This window comes from Anoplopoma fimbria, chromosome 2 (assembly GCF_027596085.1).
Source record: "Anoplopoma fimbria isolate UVic2021 breed Golden Eagle Sablefish chromosome 2, Afim_UVic_2022, whole genome shotgun sequence".
NCBI lineage: Eukaryota > Metazoa > Chordata > Actinopteri > Perciformes > Anoplopomatidae > Anoplopoma > Anoplopoma fimbria.
In genome coordinates this window covers 3199082-3214570 of record NC_072450.1, presented here as the reverse complement: position 1 = coordinate 3214570, position 15489 = coordinate 3199082, and the positions used below count along the sequence as shown (strand labels likewise).

General features: G+C 37.9%; 2 protein-coding genes across 2 annotated transcripts; both read left to right on the top strand.

The window, feature by feature from the left end:
* The first annotated feature begins 131 nt into the window (after window positions 1–131).
* On the top strand, window positions 132–4765 carry ptpmt1 (protein tyrosine phosphatase mitochondrial 1). Its single transcript, XM_054618832.1, has 4 exons — window positions 132–401; window positions 2292–2372; window positions 3178–3369; window positions 4223–4765. Exons 1-4 carry the CDS (start codon window positions 255–257, stop codon window positions 4349–4351), a joined length of 549 nt encoding a protein of 182 aa, XP_054474807.1. The 5' UTR covers window positions 132–254; the 3' UTR covers window positions 4352–4765.
* A 2079-nt stretch (window positions 4766–6844) lies between these two features.
* On the top strand, window positions 6845–12342 carry ndufs3 (NADH:ubiquinone oxidoreductase core subunit S3). Its single transcript, XM_054618003.1, has 7 exons — window positions 6845–6948; window positions 8887–8952; window positions 10130–10227; window positions 11212–11361; window positions 11536–11661; window positions 11775–11894; window positions 12052–12342. The coding sequence occupies exons 1-7, from the start codon at window positions 6894–6896 to the stop codon at window positions 12220–12222; spliced, it is 786 nt and encodes a 261-aa protein (XP_054473978.1). The 5' UTR covers window positions 6845–6893; the 3' UTR covers window positions 12223–12342.
* The last annotated feature ends 3147 nt before the right edge of the window (window positions 12343–15489 follow it).

Sequence of the window (15489 nt, the reverse complement as noted above, 5' to 3'; positions counted from 1 at the left end):
AAAATTATTGATCATCAAACTATCAAAAAATAATCAAATTGTGTGGAGGTCACGGATTTTATTCTGAAGGATTTTCTCGCCGGAAGTCCTGCTGTTATCTGCCGTAAAGCAGCACAAGCTACCGTAAAGCAGCACACGTGACCGTAAAGGAGTATACCTCAGGTCACACCGGCTAGAATCAGTCAGTCACGGTGCGAATCAAACACACGCTGACCGTGTTTTATAAAAATAATATTAATATTTATATTTCAGTCATGTCCGGAGCGCTGGCACGGGCGCTCTTCTACCCCACGTTGGCCTACAACGTTGTCATGGAGAAGATGACGTCACGACGCTGGTTCGACCGAGTGGACGAGACCGTGATTCTCGGAGCGCTTCCGTTCCGGTCCATCACCAAACAGGTCAGACCGGCTCACACTAGACCGTTTACGGTGCGGGTACACTGCTGGAGGGAGGGTCCAGAACCTCTACTGAGGTCCAAGTACTGGGACGATAGTTCTACCGCAGGGAACGGGTCAAAACGTGCTGAAAGTAAAAGTACGGAACTGTGAAATCTCGCGATACTTGGAGTGTCAGAGTAAAAGTCTTGTTTTTGCCGTAAAGTGTTTCATCTCAAGTGTTTTACTGCAAAATTCATGTGTATGTTGCACTTTACGGCTATGATTTAAGATGTTTAAAGTTAATTAGAGCATCTAATTTACATACAGTACCAGTCAAAAGTTTGGACACGCCTTCTCATTCAATGTTTTTTTTTTTTTTTTTATTTTATATATATTTTTATTTTATATATATACAGTACAAGTCAAAAGTTTGGACACACCTTCTCATTCAATGGTTTTTCTTTATTTTTATTTTATATATATTTTTATTTTATTTATATATATATATATATATATATATACAGTACAAGTCAAAAGAGTGGACACACCTTCTCATTCAATGGTTTTTCTTTATTTTTATATTTTTTATTTTATATATATATACAGTACCAGTCAAAAGTTTGGACACGCCTTCTCATTCAATGGTTTTTCTTTATTTTTATTTTTATTTTATATATATATTTATTTTATATATATATACAGTACAAGTCAAAAGTTTGGACACACCTTCTCATTCAATGGTTTTTTCTTTATTTTTCTTTAAATTTTTTTCTACATTGTAGATTAATATTGAAGACATCCAAACTATGAAGGAACACATATGGAATTATGTGGTAAACAAACAAATGCTCAACAAACCAGAATATGTTTTATATTTTAGATTCTTCAAAGTAGTTGAATGAGAAGGTGTGTCCAAACTTTTGACTGGTACTGCACCTTTGGGTAGTTTAATCAGGGGAAGTTTTTTCAGCCAAGGACTCCTTATATTAAAACATTTCTGAACTGTATTTAGTCCTAGTTATGTGAAAGAGCAACACAAAAAATGTGTTAGAAAGATATAAAATGTTAAAATATGTTTTAACAGTATTAAGTCCTAGTTATGTGAAAGAACACAAAAAATAATTAGAAAGATAAAACATGTATTAAACATATTTACAGATTTTAAGTGTTATACATTTGTTAGATTAGAAAGTAATGAATTAACTTTTATGTAGTTAAAAATATATATACATATTATTTGTGCACTTTGAAGCCTTTTGTAAAGATAAATAAACACAGTTTTCTCTTGTAATTTAAATGAAGGGAACTTAAAACTTGTCACAGACCCCTGGCAGAGTTCCACTTTGAGCAATGCAATTCTATAAGATCATGATATTTTTTGTAGTGTCACCTCCTGTGAGAACAACATATTTTAAACACGTTTATTTAAATATCACTAAGGCAACAAATATGTAAAAATGTTAATTTTGGGTAAATGTTTGCTCTTTATATGTTTAAAAAAGTGGATATAGCTGATGGCAACCAAGGGCATTGGTTGCCAATTTCTAAAAACGGTTGCCAATGGAAACCTGGCAACTGCTACTGTCGAGCCCTGATACAACATATGTAACGTACATACAAGTTACGGTCAGACAAACAGAGTAGCATGTTGTTGTAGTCCTAAACTCAACTCCTGTTTCATATAATAAATCTGTCATTGTAAAATGTAAAAAAGTAACATTTGGAAGACCTTGTAAATTCTCAACATGTTTGTTTTCCTTCGAAAAAAATGTTTTATGTATTTCAATTTGTGTTGAAATAGCTTAATTCAGCAATTATCAATATCATTGTCACTACCTGAATCTGTCAATTCAGGTAAAGCGTCATTATTTCTGAGAACTGATCGTTGTTGTTGTTGTTCTTGTGTTGCAGCTGGTAGAAACAGAAAACGTTCGAGGGGTCATCACCATGAACGAGGAGTATGAGACCAAATACTTCTGCAACTCAGCTGAGGTAAGTTCAGTTCACAACATTCAGCCAGGTGAATGTTTTGTACGTTTAATAGAAGATCAAAAAGGCAGCCAGTTATCAGATGTTATGCAAAAAGTTCAGTCAATGTGATGTGACTGATTGAAGGCTAAATAATAACAGTATTGATAAAGCAAAAGAGGAGAAATCAGCAAGTTTTAAAGTGAACATTTTAAAGATTTTATGTATTTTGAGATACTCTTCAAGAGATTTTTATTCATGTCTGTTGATGAAAATCAGCCGAATTACTGATGATTGGTTAATACCTGAAACAAATAGTCAAGTAATGGATTAGTCAGTCAATTGAAAGTTAATCGGCAACCATCTTTATAGTAAATTCATTGTTTCAGTCATTCTTTTACCAAAGATTTGCTAATCCCAGCTTCTTAAACGTGAGGATTTGCCGTTTTTTCTTTGTCATATATGTTAATAAACCAAATATCTTTGGTTTGTGGACCGCTGGTTGAACAAAACGAGCAATCAGAATCTTGGGCTTTGGTAAATTTCTACAGATATATTTTACAATTTATTTTTACAGATAAATTGATGATTAATATAATGCAGTTTAGGTGCAGCTTTAGGTTGGTTTGCAACCCAAAAATCTGTCGTAGCAGGACAATCAGATGCCTTGAACCCATGATAAACACATTTCTCCAAAAAAGAGACCAGCTGCCACAGGCTGATGTCTAACAGTGTAACCAGAGCTGAGGTTGTATTTCTTTTTTTTCTTTAAACATCCCTGTTAACCATGAATAACCGGTTTATTTGATGTGTTTGATGCTGGCTGTAGGAGTGGCAGGCTGCAGGGGTGGAGCAGCTGAGGTTGAGCACCGTTGACCTCACCGGCGTCCCCAGCCTGGAGAACCTGTGCCGAGGCGTGGAGTTCGCCATGCAGCAACGAGAGCAAGGAAGCAGCGTATACGTCCACTGCAAGGCCGGACGCTCCCGAAGCGCCACGCTGGCTGCTGCGTACCTCATTCGGGTCAGTACAACCTACTATTGTTGGCTGAATAATGCATCGTGGAGTGATACATGCAGGATGTCTTCATTCAAACTCAAAAACATGCAGTGATGTATGCAGGTAATCTATATTCAAACTCAAAAACAAGCAGCGATGTATGCAGGCAATCTTCATTCAAACTCAAAAACAAGCAGCGATGTATGCAGACAATCTTCAGTCAAACTCAAAAACTTGCAGTGATGTATGCAGACAATCGTCAGTCAAACTCAAAAACTTGCAGTGATGTATGCAGAATTCTTCAGTCAAACTCAAGAAAGAAGCAGTGATGTATGCAGACAATCGTCAGTCAAACTCAAAAACAAGTAGCGATGTATGCAGGTCTCTTTATTCAAACTCAAGAAAGAAGCAGTTATGTTTGCAGACAATCTTAAATCAAACTCAAGAAACAAGCAGTGATGTATGCAGACAATCTTTATTCAAACTCAAAAACAAGCAGTGATGTGATCTTCAATCAAAGTCGCCATTTAAGACTTTTCATATTATCTTCCCAAAAACAAAATGCCTGCAGAGTCATGAGTGGCAGTGATGTACTCAACAATGTGTGTATTGGTAGTTCCGTTAGCTTTTAGCGGTTGGCCAAACACACCGTACAAAACATGAGTGTATTTCTGGCTCCTATTTCTGTATTTCTTAACTTCAAAGTTGTTTCATTTTAAAGCCAATGATGGTTGCAAAAACATCGGTTTTAACATACAGAAGATTCTGACATATTAAATTAATTTATCCACTCTACTGATTCTATGAAACTCGTTCCTGACTGAGTGAATAGTTACATATGTTGATTTTTGACTTTGCACTTTTTTCCTGCTGACAGTTACACTGCTTGACTCCAGAGGAGGCCTGTCAGAAGCTGGCGTCTGTCCGACCGCACATCCTGGTTCGCTCTGCTCAGCTGGAGATGCTGAGGACTTACTACCAGCAGGTCTGTGAACAGCCCAGCTGAGGGATCAGGACCTGGGGGGGTGTCAGACCTTATTATGGTCCTACAGCTGCTGGAAGACTGGACTCAGACCGAGCCTTGTATACGAACATTTACCGAATGAAGACAATGCCAAACTACTTGTATTTCTCCAAGGTTTATACATAAGATTCTCCCAAGTTTTTACTGGAAAATCCTGAAGTTTTATTAGCTAATTTTCTTTCTTAAATCTTTGCTATAACTCCCTGGCCAGCTGGTTCCTTGCTTGTGGTTGAATAATGTAAAAGAATGTAAACACAAAAAAAAGCTGAACAAGAACCTTGTTTAGTTTTTTATTACAAATCATCCTGTTTATGCAACAAAAATGCTGTCAACTTCCTAAAGCCAGGAGGCAACATTGTATTTATGTTTGTTTGTGACTGTAAAAATAAAAACAAGAAAAGAGTTGTGTGTTTGTTGCATTTGGACGACAGTGGCTCACCAAGATGAGGACATTTAAGTGCATAATTCAGCTAATATGTGCATGAGTTCTAGTAATGTGATGACATTAAAACAGTAATTTACTGACAGAGAAGCTGCTGTTTCAAGATTCCATCCACTCATTTGAGCATCTACTCAAAAGCTGTACATGAGTGAAGTACCAGTACCTGAAAGTTATCCTTGAGTACAGCCAGATTATTCAGGGAACCGTCTTAAACTGTTGAATATTTACAATGGGACTGTATAACTTTAATTATTTTGTTACTTTCCTTTGTTTGTTTGAAACTGATCAAGTAACCATTACTTTTTAAAAATATTTTCCCATTGTAGTATTGATACTACTACTTTTACACTGTTATTTTAATACGTGACTTCCTCCACCATTGCTTTTATGATTATATGATATGTGCTATGCTAAGTACTTACTTAAGACAACTTTAAGATTCTTGTACTTTACTTGAGCATTCATTTTATGGTACTTATGTTTCTGATCCACTATATTTTAGAGGTAAATATTATATTTTGTACTCCACTATTTGATATCTATAATGTCAGATAAAGGCAAGACAAAACACAGGATATACAATATATAATAATTAACATAACCAAAAAGTATATTTGTACATTTAATATCATATACATCATATCATATACATTTCACATTATGTCCACCGCAACCTGCATAACTTTAAACGCTTTAAATGTTAATGTATCAATAATAATGATCCAGTAATATAATGATAAAACACTGACGAGACTAATTTGAAAAAGGCCGTACTGCTGGGCCCGCTGGAAGGAAGGTCAAAAGTTTGGACACACCTTCTCATTCAACCACTTTGAAGAATCTAAAATATAAAACATATTCTGGTTTGTTGAGCATTTGTTTGTTTACCACATAATTCCATATGTGTTCCTTCATAGTTTGGATGTCTTCAATATTGATATACAATGTAGAAAAAAATAAAAATAAAGAAAAACCATTGAATGAGAAGGTGTGTCCAAACTTTTGACTGGTAGTAAAAGTAAGTAAAAATATGCAGTTTTCTAAAGGGAGTCTGGTGCTCATACACACTACCACTCCTGTCCACATGGGGGCGCCAAAACCACCACAAAAACTAAAGCACCTTGCAGTTGCTTTAATTAATCTAAATGTTTTATATTCTTATGTATTATTTAATTTTATTGTTCTGATGCTTTAGATTTATTTGAAATCTTTAGTGTCAGATCAAGACAAGACAAAACCCATCATCGGTATATACAACATACAGTACCAGTCAAAAGTTTGGACACACCTTCTCATTCAACTACTTTGAAGAATCTAAAATATAAAACATATTCTGGTTTGTTGAGCATTTGTTTGTTTACCACATAATTCCATATGTGTTCCTTCATAGTTTGGATGTCTTCAATATTAATCTACAATGTAGAAAAAAATAAAAATAAATGTTACTGGTACTGTATATATATATATATAAAATAAAAATATATATAAAATAAAATAAAAATAAAGAAAAACCATTGAATGAGAAGGTGTGTCCAAACTTTTGACTGGTACTGTATATATATATATAAATAAATATATATATAAAATAAAAAATAAAGAAAAAACATTGAATGAGAAGGTGTGTTCAAACTTTTGACTTGTACTGTATATATATATAAAAAAAAAAATATATATAAAATAAAAATAAAGAAATATAAAATATAAAACATATTCTGGTTTGTTGAGCATTTGTTTGTTTACCACAAAATTCCCATTGAATGAGAAAGTGTGTCCAAACTTTTGACTGGTAGTAGTTTTCTAAAGGGAGTCTGGTGCTCATACACACTACCACTCCTGTCCACAGGGGGCGCCAAAACCACCACAAAAACTGCTTTAATTAATCTAAATGTTTTATATTCTTCTCTATTATTCAATCTTATTGTTCTGATGCTTCATATATATATATATTTTTTCTCCATACAATAGTCTATTAAAAACAGGGAAGAAAAACACTGAGCACTTCTCCTCCGGGCCGCTAGGAGGCGACCGCCCGCTACACAGTCGCCTATTTTGCCCGAAGAAGAAAACGTCTGCGGAACCAACATGGCGGCGTCGCTAGTCCGGTTCGTCCGCGGCGGTCTTGGAAGGACTTATAACCGTAAATTGACTACAAACTCATTTTATTTCACTGTCTGTGTTTGCTGCAGTGACTCACGCAGTGTTCTGAGTGTGTTTTACATGCAGAGAAAACAACGCAGGGTTATAAAGGAACCGGCAAAGGAGCAGGGTTTGACCTTCGAGCTAGCTAATGCTAACGTTAGCATGTGCTGGGTTGGACAGCAGACAGGCGACAGTTCATGGTTTATGGGGACAGTTCATGGTTTATGGGGACAGTTCATGGTTTAGGGGACAGTTCATGGTTTATGGGGACAGTTCATGGTTTAGGGGCCACTTCATGGTTTATGGGGACAGTTCATGGTTTAGGGGCCACTTCATGGTTTATGGGGACAGTTCATGGTTTATGGGGACAGTTCATGGTTTATGGGGACAGTTCATGGTTTATGGGGACAGTTCATGGTTTAGGGGCCACTTCATGGTTTATGGGGACAGTTCATGGTTTATGGGGACAGTTCATGGTTTATGGGGACAGTTCATGGTTTATGGGGACAGTTCATGGTTTAGGGGACAGTTTATGGGGACAGTTCATGGTTTAGGGGGACAGTTCATGGTTTAGGGGACAGTTTATGGGGACAGTTCATGGTTTTAGTTCATGGTTTAGGGGACAGTTCATGGTTTATGGGGACAGTTCATGGTTTATGGGGACAGTTCATGGTTTAGGGGACAGTTTATGGGGACAGTTCATGGTTTATGGGGACAGTTCATGGTTTATGGGGACAGTTCATGGTTTATGGGGACAGTTTATGGTTTAGGGGGACAGTTCATGGTTTATGGGGACAGTTCATGGTTTAAGGGACAGTTCATGGTTTAGGCTGTTTAGGGGGACAGTTCATGGTTTAGGGGACAGTTCATGGTTTATGGGGACAGTTCATGGTTTATGGGGGACAGTTCATGGTTTGGTTTATGGGGACAGTTCATGGTTTAGGGGGACAGTTCATGGTTTGGGGGGGTTTATGGGGACAGTTCATGGTTTAGGGGGACAGTTCATGGGGGGACAGTTCATGGTTTATGGGGACAGTTCATGGTTTATGGGGACAGTTCATGGTTTAGGGGACAGTTCATGGTTTATGAGGACAGTTTATGGGTTAGGGGACGGTTTATGGGGACAGTTCATGGTTTATGGGGACAGTTCTTGGTTTATGGGGATGGTTTAGGGGGACAGTTCATGGTTTAGGGGACAGTTCATGGTTTATGGGGACAGTTCATGGTTTATGGGGACAGTTCATGGTTTAGGGGACAGTTCATGGTTTATGGGGACAGTTCATGGTTTAGGGGACAGTTTATGGGGACAGTTCATGGTTTATGGGGACAGTTCATGGTTTATGGGGACAGTTCATGGTTTAGGGGGACAGTTCATGGTTTATGGGGACAGTTCATGGTTTATGGGGACAGTTCATGGTTTAGGGGGACAGTTCATGGTTTAGGGGACATTCATGGTTTAGGGGACATTCATGGTTTAGGGGGACAGTTTTCATGGTTTTCATGGTTTAGGGGGACAGTTCATGGTTTAGGGGACAGTTCATGGTTTATGGGGACAGTTCATGGTTTATGGGGACAGTTCATGGTTCATGACAGTTTTAGGGGGAGTTCATGGTTTGGGGACAGTTCATGGTTTAGGGGGACAGTTCATGGTTTAGGGGACAGTTCATGGTTTAGGGGACATTCATGGTTTAGGGGGACAGTTCATGGTTTATGGGACAGTTCATGGTTTATGGGGACAGTTCATGGTTTATGGGGACAGTTCATGGTTTAGGGGGACAGTTTAGGGGACAGTTCATGGTTTATGGGGACAGTTTCTTCTTCTGGTGTTGCTCACATCAGTCCAGCTCCTCCACATCTTTATATGTTCAGTCACCAGCTGTGTTTGAACTGTTTTTCTGACTCTTTCTTCCTGTTTTTATGTTTTTTTGTTCCACAGTTGCAAAGAGTTCATGTCTCCTCCAGCAGCAGAGCCGACTGCAGAGCTCCACCACCGACACCAGCCGTGAGTGTAGTACATACATTATATTACATTACATTACATTACATTACATTACATTACAGTACATACAATACATTACAGTACACAGTAATACATTACATACATTACATTACAGTACATACAATACATTACATACAGTACACACAATACATTACATTACATTACATACAGTACATATATATATTCTTATTTTTTATTTTATTCTATTTTTATTTTTATTTTATTGTATAATATGTGTATTTATTATCTGTTTCTGTGTAGTTGAGCTGCTACAACACTTGAATTTACCCCATGGGGATCAATAAAGGAATACATTACATACATTACAGTACTTACAACACATTACAGTACACACAATACATTATATTACATTACATTACAGTCATTCAGCAGACGCTTTTATCCAAAGCGACTTACAATAAGTGTATTCAACATAGGTATTCAAGAGAACTACTAGTCACCAGAAGTCATAAGTGCATCTCCTTTCTTAAACAAGCATCTAAAAGCATAAAGCAGAGCAAAAGTACAGAAACAAACTAATAGAATACAATAAGTGCAACAAACTAATAGAATACAATAAGTGCAACAAACTAATAGGAATACAATAAGTGCAACAAACTAATAGGAATACAATAAGTGCAACAAACTAATAGAATACAATAAGTGCAACAGACTAATAGAATACAATAAATGCTAAGTGGAAGGCTCAGGGTAGTGCTTCTTGAAGAGGTGAGTTTTCAGCCTGCACCGATAGATGGGCAGCGACTCCACAATTATTGCAGGGCGACTTGCATAAAACCTTAGACTAAAATAGAATGAGCACATGAGGAAATCTGTGTCCGTCTCCTTCAAAAGACTAGCCTGTGCACTTAATTCACTTAAATTTGTTCTAACAAAGATGAAGCATTACAAGCAGAAATCAAATGTTTCTTATATTATTCTGTCATAATTATCGATCACTTTAAACCCCATCCCACAGACATCATATACAAGAACTACTGCAAAAAACAACCATCATCGCAACATCAATCCAAGATGCACAGCTGTCACATTAAATCACGCTCAATGTCACACTGCAAGCCGTTTTGAAATGTTAATGCTGAGTCTGTTAGCACATGAGAGTGAAGTGATGCATTGTTCAGTCCTTCTAAACCTCTCGTCTCCTCTGTCCTTCATGCAGCCACCATCAGGCCCAAGGATGCCGTCACCCACAGCCAGCTGGCAGCGTTTGGGGAGTACGTGGCTGAGATGATGCCCAAATACGTCCAGCAGGTCCAGGTCAGTTCATACGAGGATCAGAGCTCATCGTCCTTGTGTGCTACTCACTGCTTTACTAACCAACTTAATAGTGTGCAGTATATTTAAATCAATTAAGACAATACACTGGTTTTTGTTTTTGAAAACATCACAACAGGTGGCTGATGTGTAAAAATTGTATGAAATAGCATTAAAACAGGCAGAGCACAGGCTGGTGCCGGACTTAATACAGGTAACCACAGGAGCGTAAGAAATATCTGAAGTAAGTCCCTCACATTGACGCAGGTTCAGCCTTCACAACAAATTTAAAACGGCTTTGAGAAGTCGTTCGTCTCAGTCAAACACAACGAAAAAAAACTCAGTTATATGCTTCCTAGTTTTTGTTCATTACACACAGAAAGGACAGCTAGTGGACAATGAGGACATCTGCTAAATTTGGCAAAATGTGTAGTGGTCAAATACGTCATTAGCTTTTGTGTTATGCTGCAACCCGAGATTAAAACAAATTCAACTCCAAATGTCATGTGACAAGGGACAACCAATCACAACCGGCAGATTTGACTGACTTTACTTTCTTCCGTAAATATACGGAGGACAAGTGTATCATTTTGAAGCAGGGCTTCCCACAGTTTAACGGTCTGTCTCACTGGTTATTTTGCTTTTTTGCTTGAAAGGTCAGACAAACCCAGTTTTTGTCCAGTGGAAAACACTCTTATCTTTGTTGTGACTTTATTTAGTTTAATCAGTGTGTCTTACTGCTAAATTACCACAGCTTCATCATCATCATCGTCATTGCAGTGCACAGGTTTTGGTTGCTAAGTAACGGCAGGCACATCAAAACCACAACCTCTCAAGCGCCTTGGATTAAAGGATTAAAGCGGCACAGCTGGTGTTTTCCGTGTTGTGGATGTAAACCAACCTAAGACCTCTACTCTTTTACTACTATTATTTAGATTTAGGAAACAAGACAGTTGGCTTAATGTGTTTGTTTGTGTGTGTTTTTAGGTGTCCTGTTACAACGAGCTGGAGGTGATGATCCACCCTGACGGAGTGATCCCTGTGCTGACCTTCCTGAGGGACCACACCAACACCCAGTTCAGGAACATGATTGACCTGACGGCTGTCGACATCCCATCACGGCAGAACCGCTTTGAGGTACCTACAGACACACATACACACTTATTCAAAAATGATCTGAGATGCACATTATCTAAACTATTTGAATGTTTGTGTGTGTGTGTGTGTGTGTGTGTGTGTGTGTGTGTGTGTGTGTGTGTGTGTGTGTGTGTGTGTGTGTGTGTGTGTGTGTGTGTGTGTGCTGGTTTACAGATTGTGTACCATCTGCTGTCGCTGCGCTTCAACTCTCGTCTCCGCATCAAGACGTACACAGACGAGTTAACACCGGTGGACTCTGCGGTTCCGGTCCACCTGGCCGCCAACTGGTACGAGAGGGAGGTGAGTCACGACCCGGAGGCCAAAGTCTGGAGAGTCATTACTGTTTTATTTTAATTCCACTGGCTGTTGGACGAACTTAGAATAAAAGTGTGTGTGTGTTTGTGTTTCTGCAGGTTTGGGACATGTTTGGCGTGTTCTTTGCCAACCACCCGGACCTGAGGCGTATTCTGACAGACTACGGGTTTGAGGGTCACCCCTTCAGGAAGGACTTCCCTCTCTCAGGATACGTAGAGGTACTCAGTCAGCTTTTTTGGCTTCATTAGTCTGGGGTGTCATGACCAGAAAGGCTTCTCATGTGGTTTTGTTTTTATATTTTCCACCAAGACCTGACTTAAATTAAATTAAATCATTAAATTAGATTGCTAAACTGAAGCACGTCTCCGTCTGCAGGTGCGTTACGATGACGAGGTGAAGCGAGTGGTGGCGGAGCCCGTCGAACTGTCGCAAGAGTTCAGAAAGTTTGACCTGAACACACCGTGGGAGGTGTTCCCCGCATACCGAGACCCCAAAGAGGACGCCCCGAAGCTGGAGGCCGGAGACGCAGCGCCCGAGAAGAAGTGAAGAGTCCCTCTGTTTCATCACCACCTTCTGTCTGTTAGTGTCACTCTGGGATCAACATGAACAAACCCCACCTGAAATATTTATGTACATAAAAATAGTAATAAAACAACCTCCAAAAGAGTTGCTGTGGATCCGTTCTTTTTGCTATGTCAGTATCTTTATGGTCAAATGTATGTGGATACAACAACCTTTTGGCTTTTCGCCTTCAGCAAAGGGCTGTGGGTCGGGCCTGGAACAAAACAAACCCTAACTTTTGGCGTCCACATATTTATGACTTAACGAAATACAAACACTCTTGTAACTGAAACAATTTTTTTTGCATGTGTACTTGCAAAATAAATATGTCCCCAATGACTAACTATTATATATTCTATCATTTGATTATTATTACTCTTGCATTAATGTAAAAGCAGGATTTTACTGTTTTATTTGGTTGAGCTGGAGCTCATTTTTCTATCAACTAGTGATTATTTTCATTAGTGATTAATGTGCTCCTAATTTACTCTATTAATTGATTGTTGGATTTGTAAAAAATCATGAAAATAGTGACAAATATCACAATTACTTAAATAAGCTCAAAGTTCAAGTTCTTTATTCATATCACATGCACAACAATTACAGAAAACAGATTTATTGATTTATTTTAACCTTATATAAACAGCATATAGATCAGAATAAGAAATGTTTTATTGCCAAGTATGTGCAAACATTTTTTTAGGAATTTGACTTAGTGATTGGTCCATAACAAACACAGAACAATAGTATAAAGAGTAATATAAAAAACAAATCTATAAGAATACTTTATGTATGTTATTAGAGTGAGTGGTCCCCCCGGCCAGCATGCTCAGTGACCCAAATCAAACACACCCAACAGGTGCATGCTGGGTGCAGGTAACATGCTAAATGCTAAAATGCTAATGGTGGATGCTCCATGTGACTTCTGTGTTCACTGAGGAACTTTATCTTCTAGTCAGGTGTGTGAGGCCTTACCTTACTGCAACTGGTTATACTGGGAAAGAAAGGCCAAGTGGACCGAGATACTGGGACAGAGAAGCTGAGTGGACTGGTTTTATTTTGCTTTGAGAATGAATGAGCAGAGAAGTTACACCTGGCGCCAAAGACTGACAGAATGAGTCAGACAGGTGAGTACAATGTTGTGATTGTTGGAACTTGAATTTTGTATAATTGATAAACAGCTGCATGAACGGGCTGCAAACTGCAGCTATAGAAATGGAATTTATAGGTTTTTTGGACATATGTTGAAATGTTGCACTTTATTTTGTAACCTAAAAGAGGTTTTCTATCATATAACATATTCATCGTGAACTATTATTTTCTTTTTCCTTTGAAAGATGTAAAAATGCAGAAGTTTAGTCAGATAACTTTTATTTTTTAATAGTTTCTAATAGTTTTTATACTTTATAATGTATTACACTTGTGCATGTAGCATCAGTACACTCGGATAACTATTTATCTGACCTACTTGTACTTTTATTAAAGTAGATTTCTACCAAAGGGAATTTTGATTGTACTTGAGTAAGGTTTTTTATATTTTACTTTATTTAAATTATATTTAAATTGAAATGTCAGTAACATAAACAACTCCTGACAGAGGCTTTTGTTTTTCATTTACCAAGAACATCTGTCCACATCCTACTTTTAAGAGAGTCAATTGCAACATAGAAAAGTGTCCAGTTCATTTGTTGTCATATGTTGTATTGTGTAGACTTTGTTTCAGTCTCTGAGTCCATAAAGTTTTGCGTAAACACTTCGTGAATTGCACAAATTCATACTATACTATATTGATTTTGAAGATCTTAATTGTAATACTTATGTCATACTGGATTCACCCAGCAGATGGCGCTGCAGCATACAATATAAAATCAAGATGAAGATTATTTTCCTCTGAATGCTGCTGATTTCATCTTTAGTTCACGTCATGGATGCAATAAGAGTTCAGGCTGTACATTTCCTGTTTTTTTATTTTGTCAAACATTGTCATTGAAGCATTCATTGTACATGTAAGAAATACTCAAAACATTTCAAAGAGTCAACATGAGCCAGACTACTGAAAACAAGACGTGGGTCAAAAACATTTTTTATTTATTATTTTGTACATTATTTTAGTTATATTTCCATCGTCGTTGGATTCATGTTTTTGGGACACATCATTCACAGATTTTGGAAAATGTTCAACTGTATTTTGACTCGCGTCTGCTGGACAGTTTGTAATACGAGAGGATCCATCCCTCATCAGGAGTATCAGAACGGAAGAAGCACAGACCAGAAACATCCAACACATTGTCAGCTACTGTACAAACAGTTCACTTAATAAAAATACACAGTTAACAGGCGCCGGCCCTGTAGAGCTGCTCAGAGAAAGTATCTTTTTATTTTTTTTATTCACTGTATTTTCTGTTACATGCATGCATCACACAAGTGCTTCAGAGGAGTTCTGCTCAAGTCACTTCACACACCACGAGATCTGATCATAGAAACAGAAACAGAGTAGAACGGAGGTTGATCAGAGCGGCGGCCATTTTTACTGAATACTTCACCCACACACAATTTTCTATAACCAGTGTAGCACGAAATCATGGTGGAATTAAATAGCCAGTAAAAGTTAGCCACTTAGTTCTTTATCCACCAACTCTTGTCACGGCAAAGGAAAGAACACTTCTATCAACAGATGTGTGATAACTTTGTACGGCTCATTTTCTGTAACCGATGTAGCACGAAATCATGGTGGAATTAACAAGATATCTAGCTTACTCGCCAGTAAACTTGAACAACTTAGTGCTTTATCCACACAGTCTTGTCACGGCTAGGAAAGCACATTGCTATTACAAGATGAGTGACAACTTTGTACTGCTCATATGCTGTAATAGTGTAGCATGAAAGCATGGTGGATTTGGCAAACCATTTAGCAATATTTCTCACAGCTGGCTAATTAGCTAGCTTGGTAATTCCTACATGCTTTCATGCTACACCGCTTACAGAAAATGGGCCGAACAACAGTCTCTTTGCCTCTCTGCCATCCGTCACTTTACGGCCCCTATTATGTGTGACATTACCATAACAACAAACAATCGCCATTTTTAAAGCTGCAATGAGATTTATTTTTGTTTTGGTTATGAACAGAACAAGCTGTAAACATTAACATAGTATCATCACCACATTATTTCATTATGATGAATGAGTGAAGTGCAGCATGCAATTTAAAAAGCTTTGGCAGCCATTTTTGGCAAATTGCCACCAGAGAATACC

What these genes read in the sequence shown, in the direction of transcription:
- ptpmt1 (XM_054618832.1), top strand. Translation starts at nt 255, where the DNA reads ATGTCCGGAGCGCTGGCACGGGCGCTCTTCTACCCCACGTTGGCCTAC. An exon ending in ACTTCTGCAACTCAGCTGAG is followed by an intron (nt 2,373 to 3,177) that starts GTAAGTTCAGTT and finishes TGCTGGCTGTAG; the next exon opens with GAGTGGCAGGCTGCAGGGGT. An exon ending in CTGCTGCGTACCTCATTCGG is followed by an intron (nt 3,370 to 4,222) that starts GTCAGTACAACC and finishes TCCTGCTGACAG; the next exon opens with TTACACTGCTTGACTCCAGA.
- ndufs3 (XM_054618003.1), top strand. Translation starts at nt 6,894, where the DNA reads ATGGCGGCGTCGCTAGTCCGGTTCGTCCGCGGCGGTCTTGGAAGGACT. An exon ending in TCTTGGAAGGACTTATAACC is followed by an intron (nt 6,949 to 8,886) that starts GTAAATTGACTA and finishes TTTGTTCCACAG; the next exon opens with TTGCAAAGAGTTCATGTCTC. An exon ending in CCAACTGGTACGAGAGGGAG is followed by an intron (nt 11,662 to 11,774) that starts GTGAGTCACGAC and finishes GTGTTTCTGCAG; the next exon opens with GTTTGGGACATGTTTGGCGT.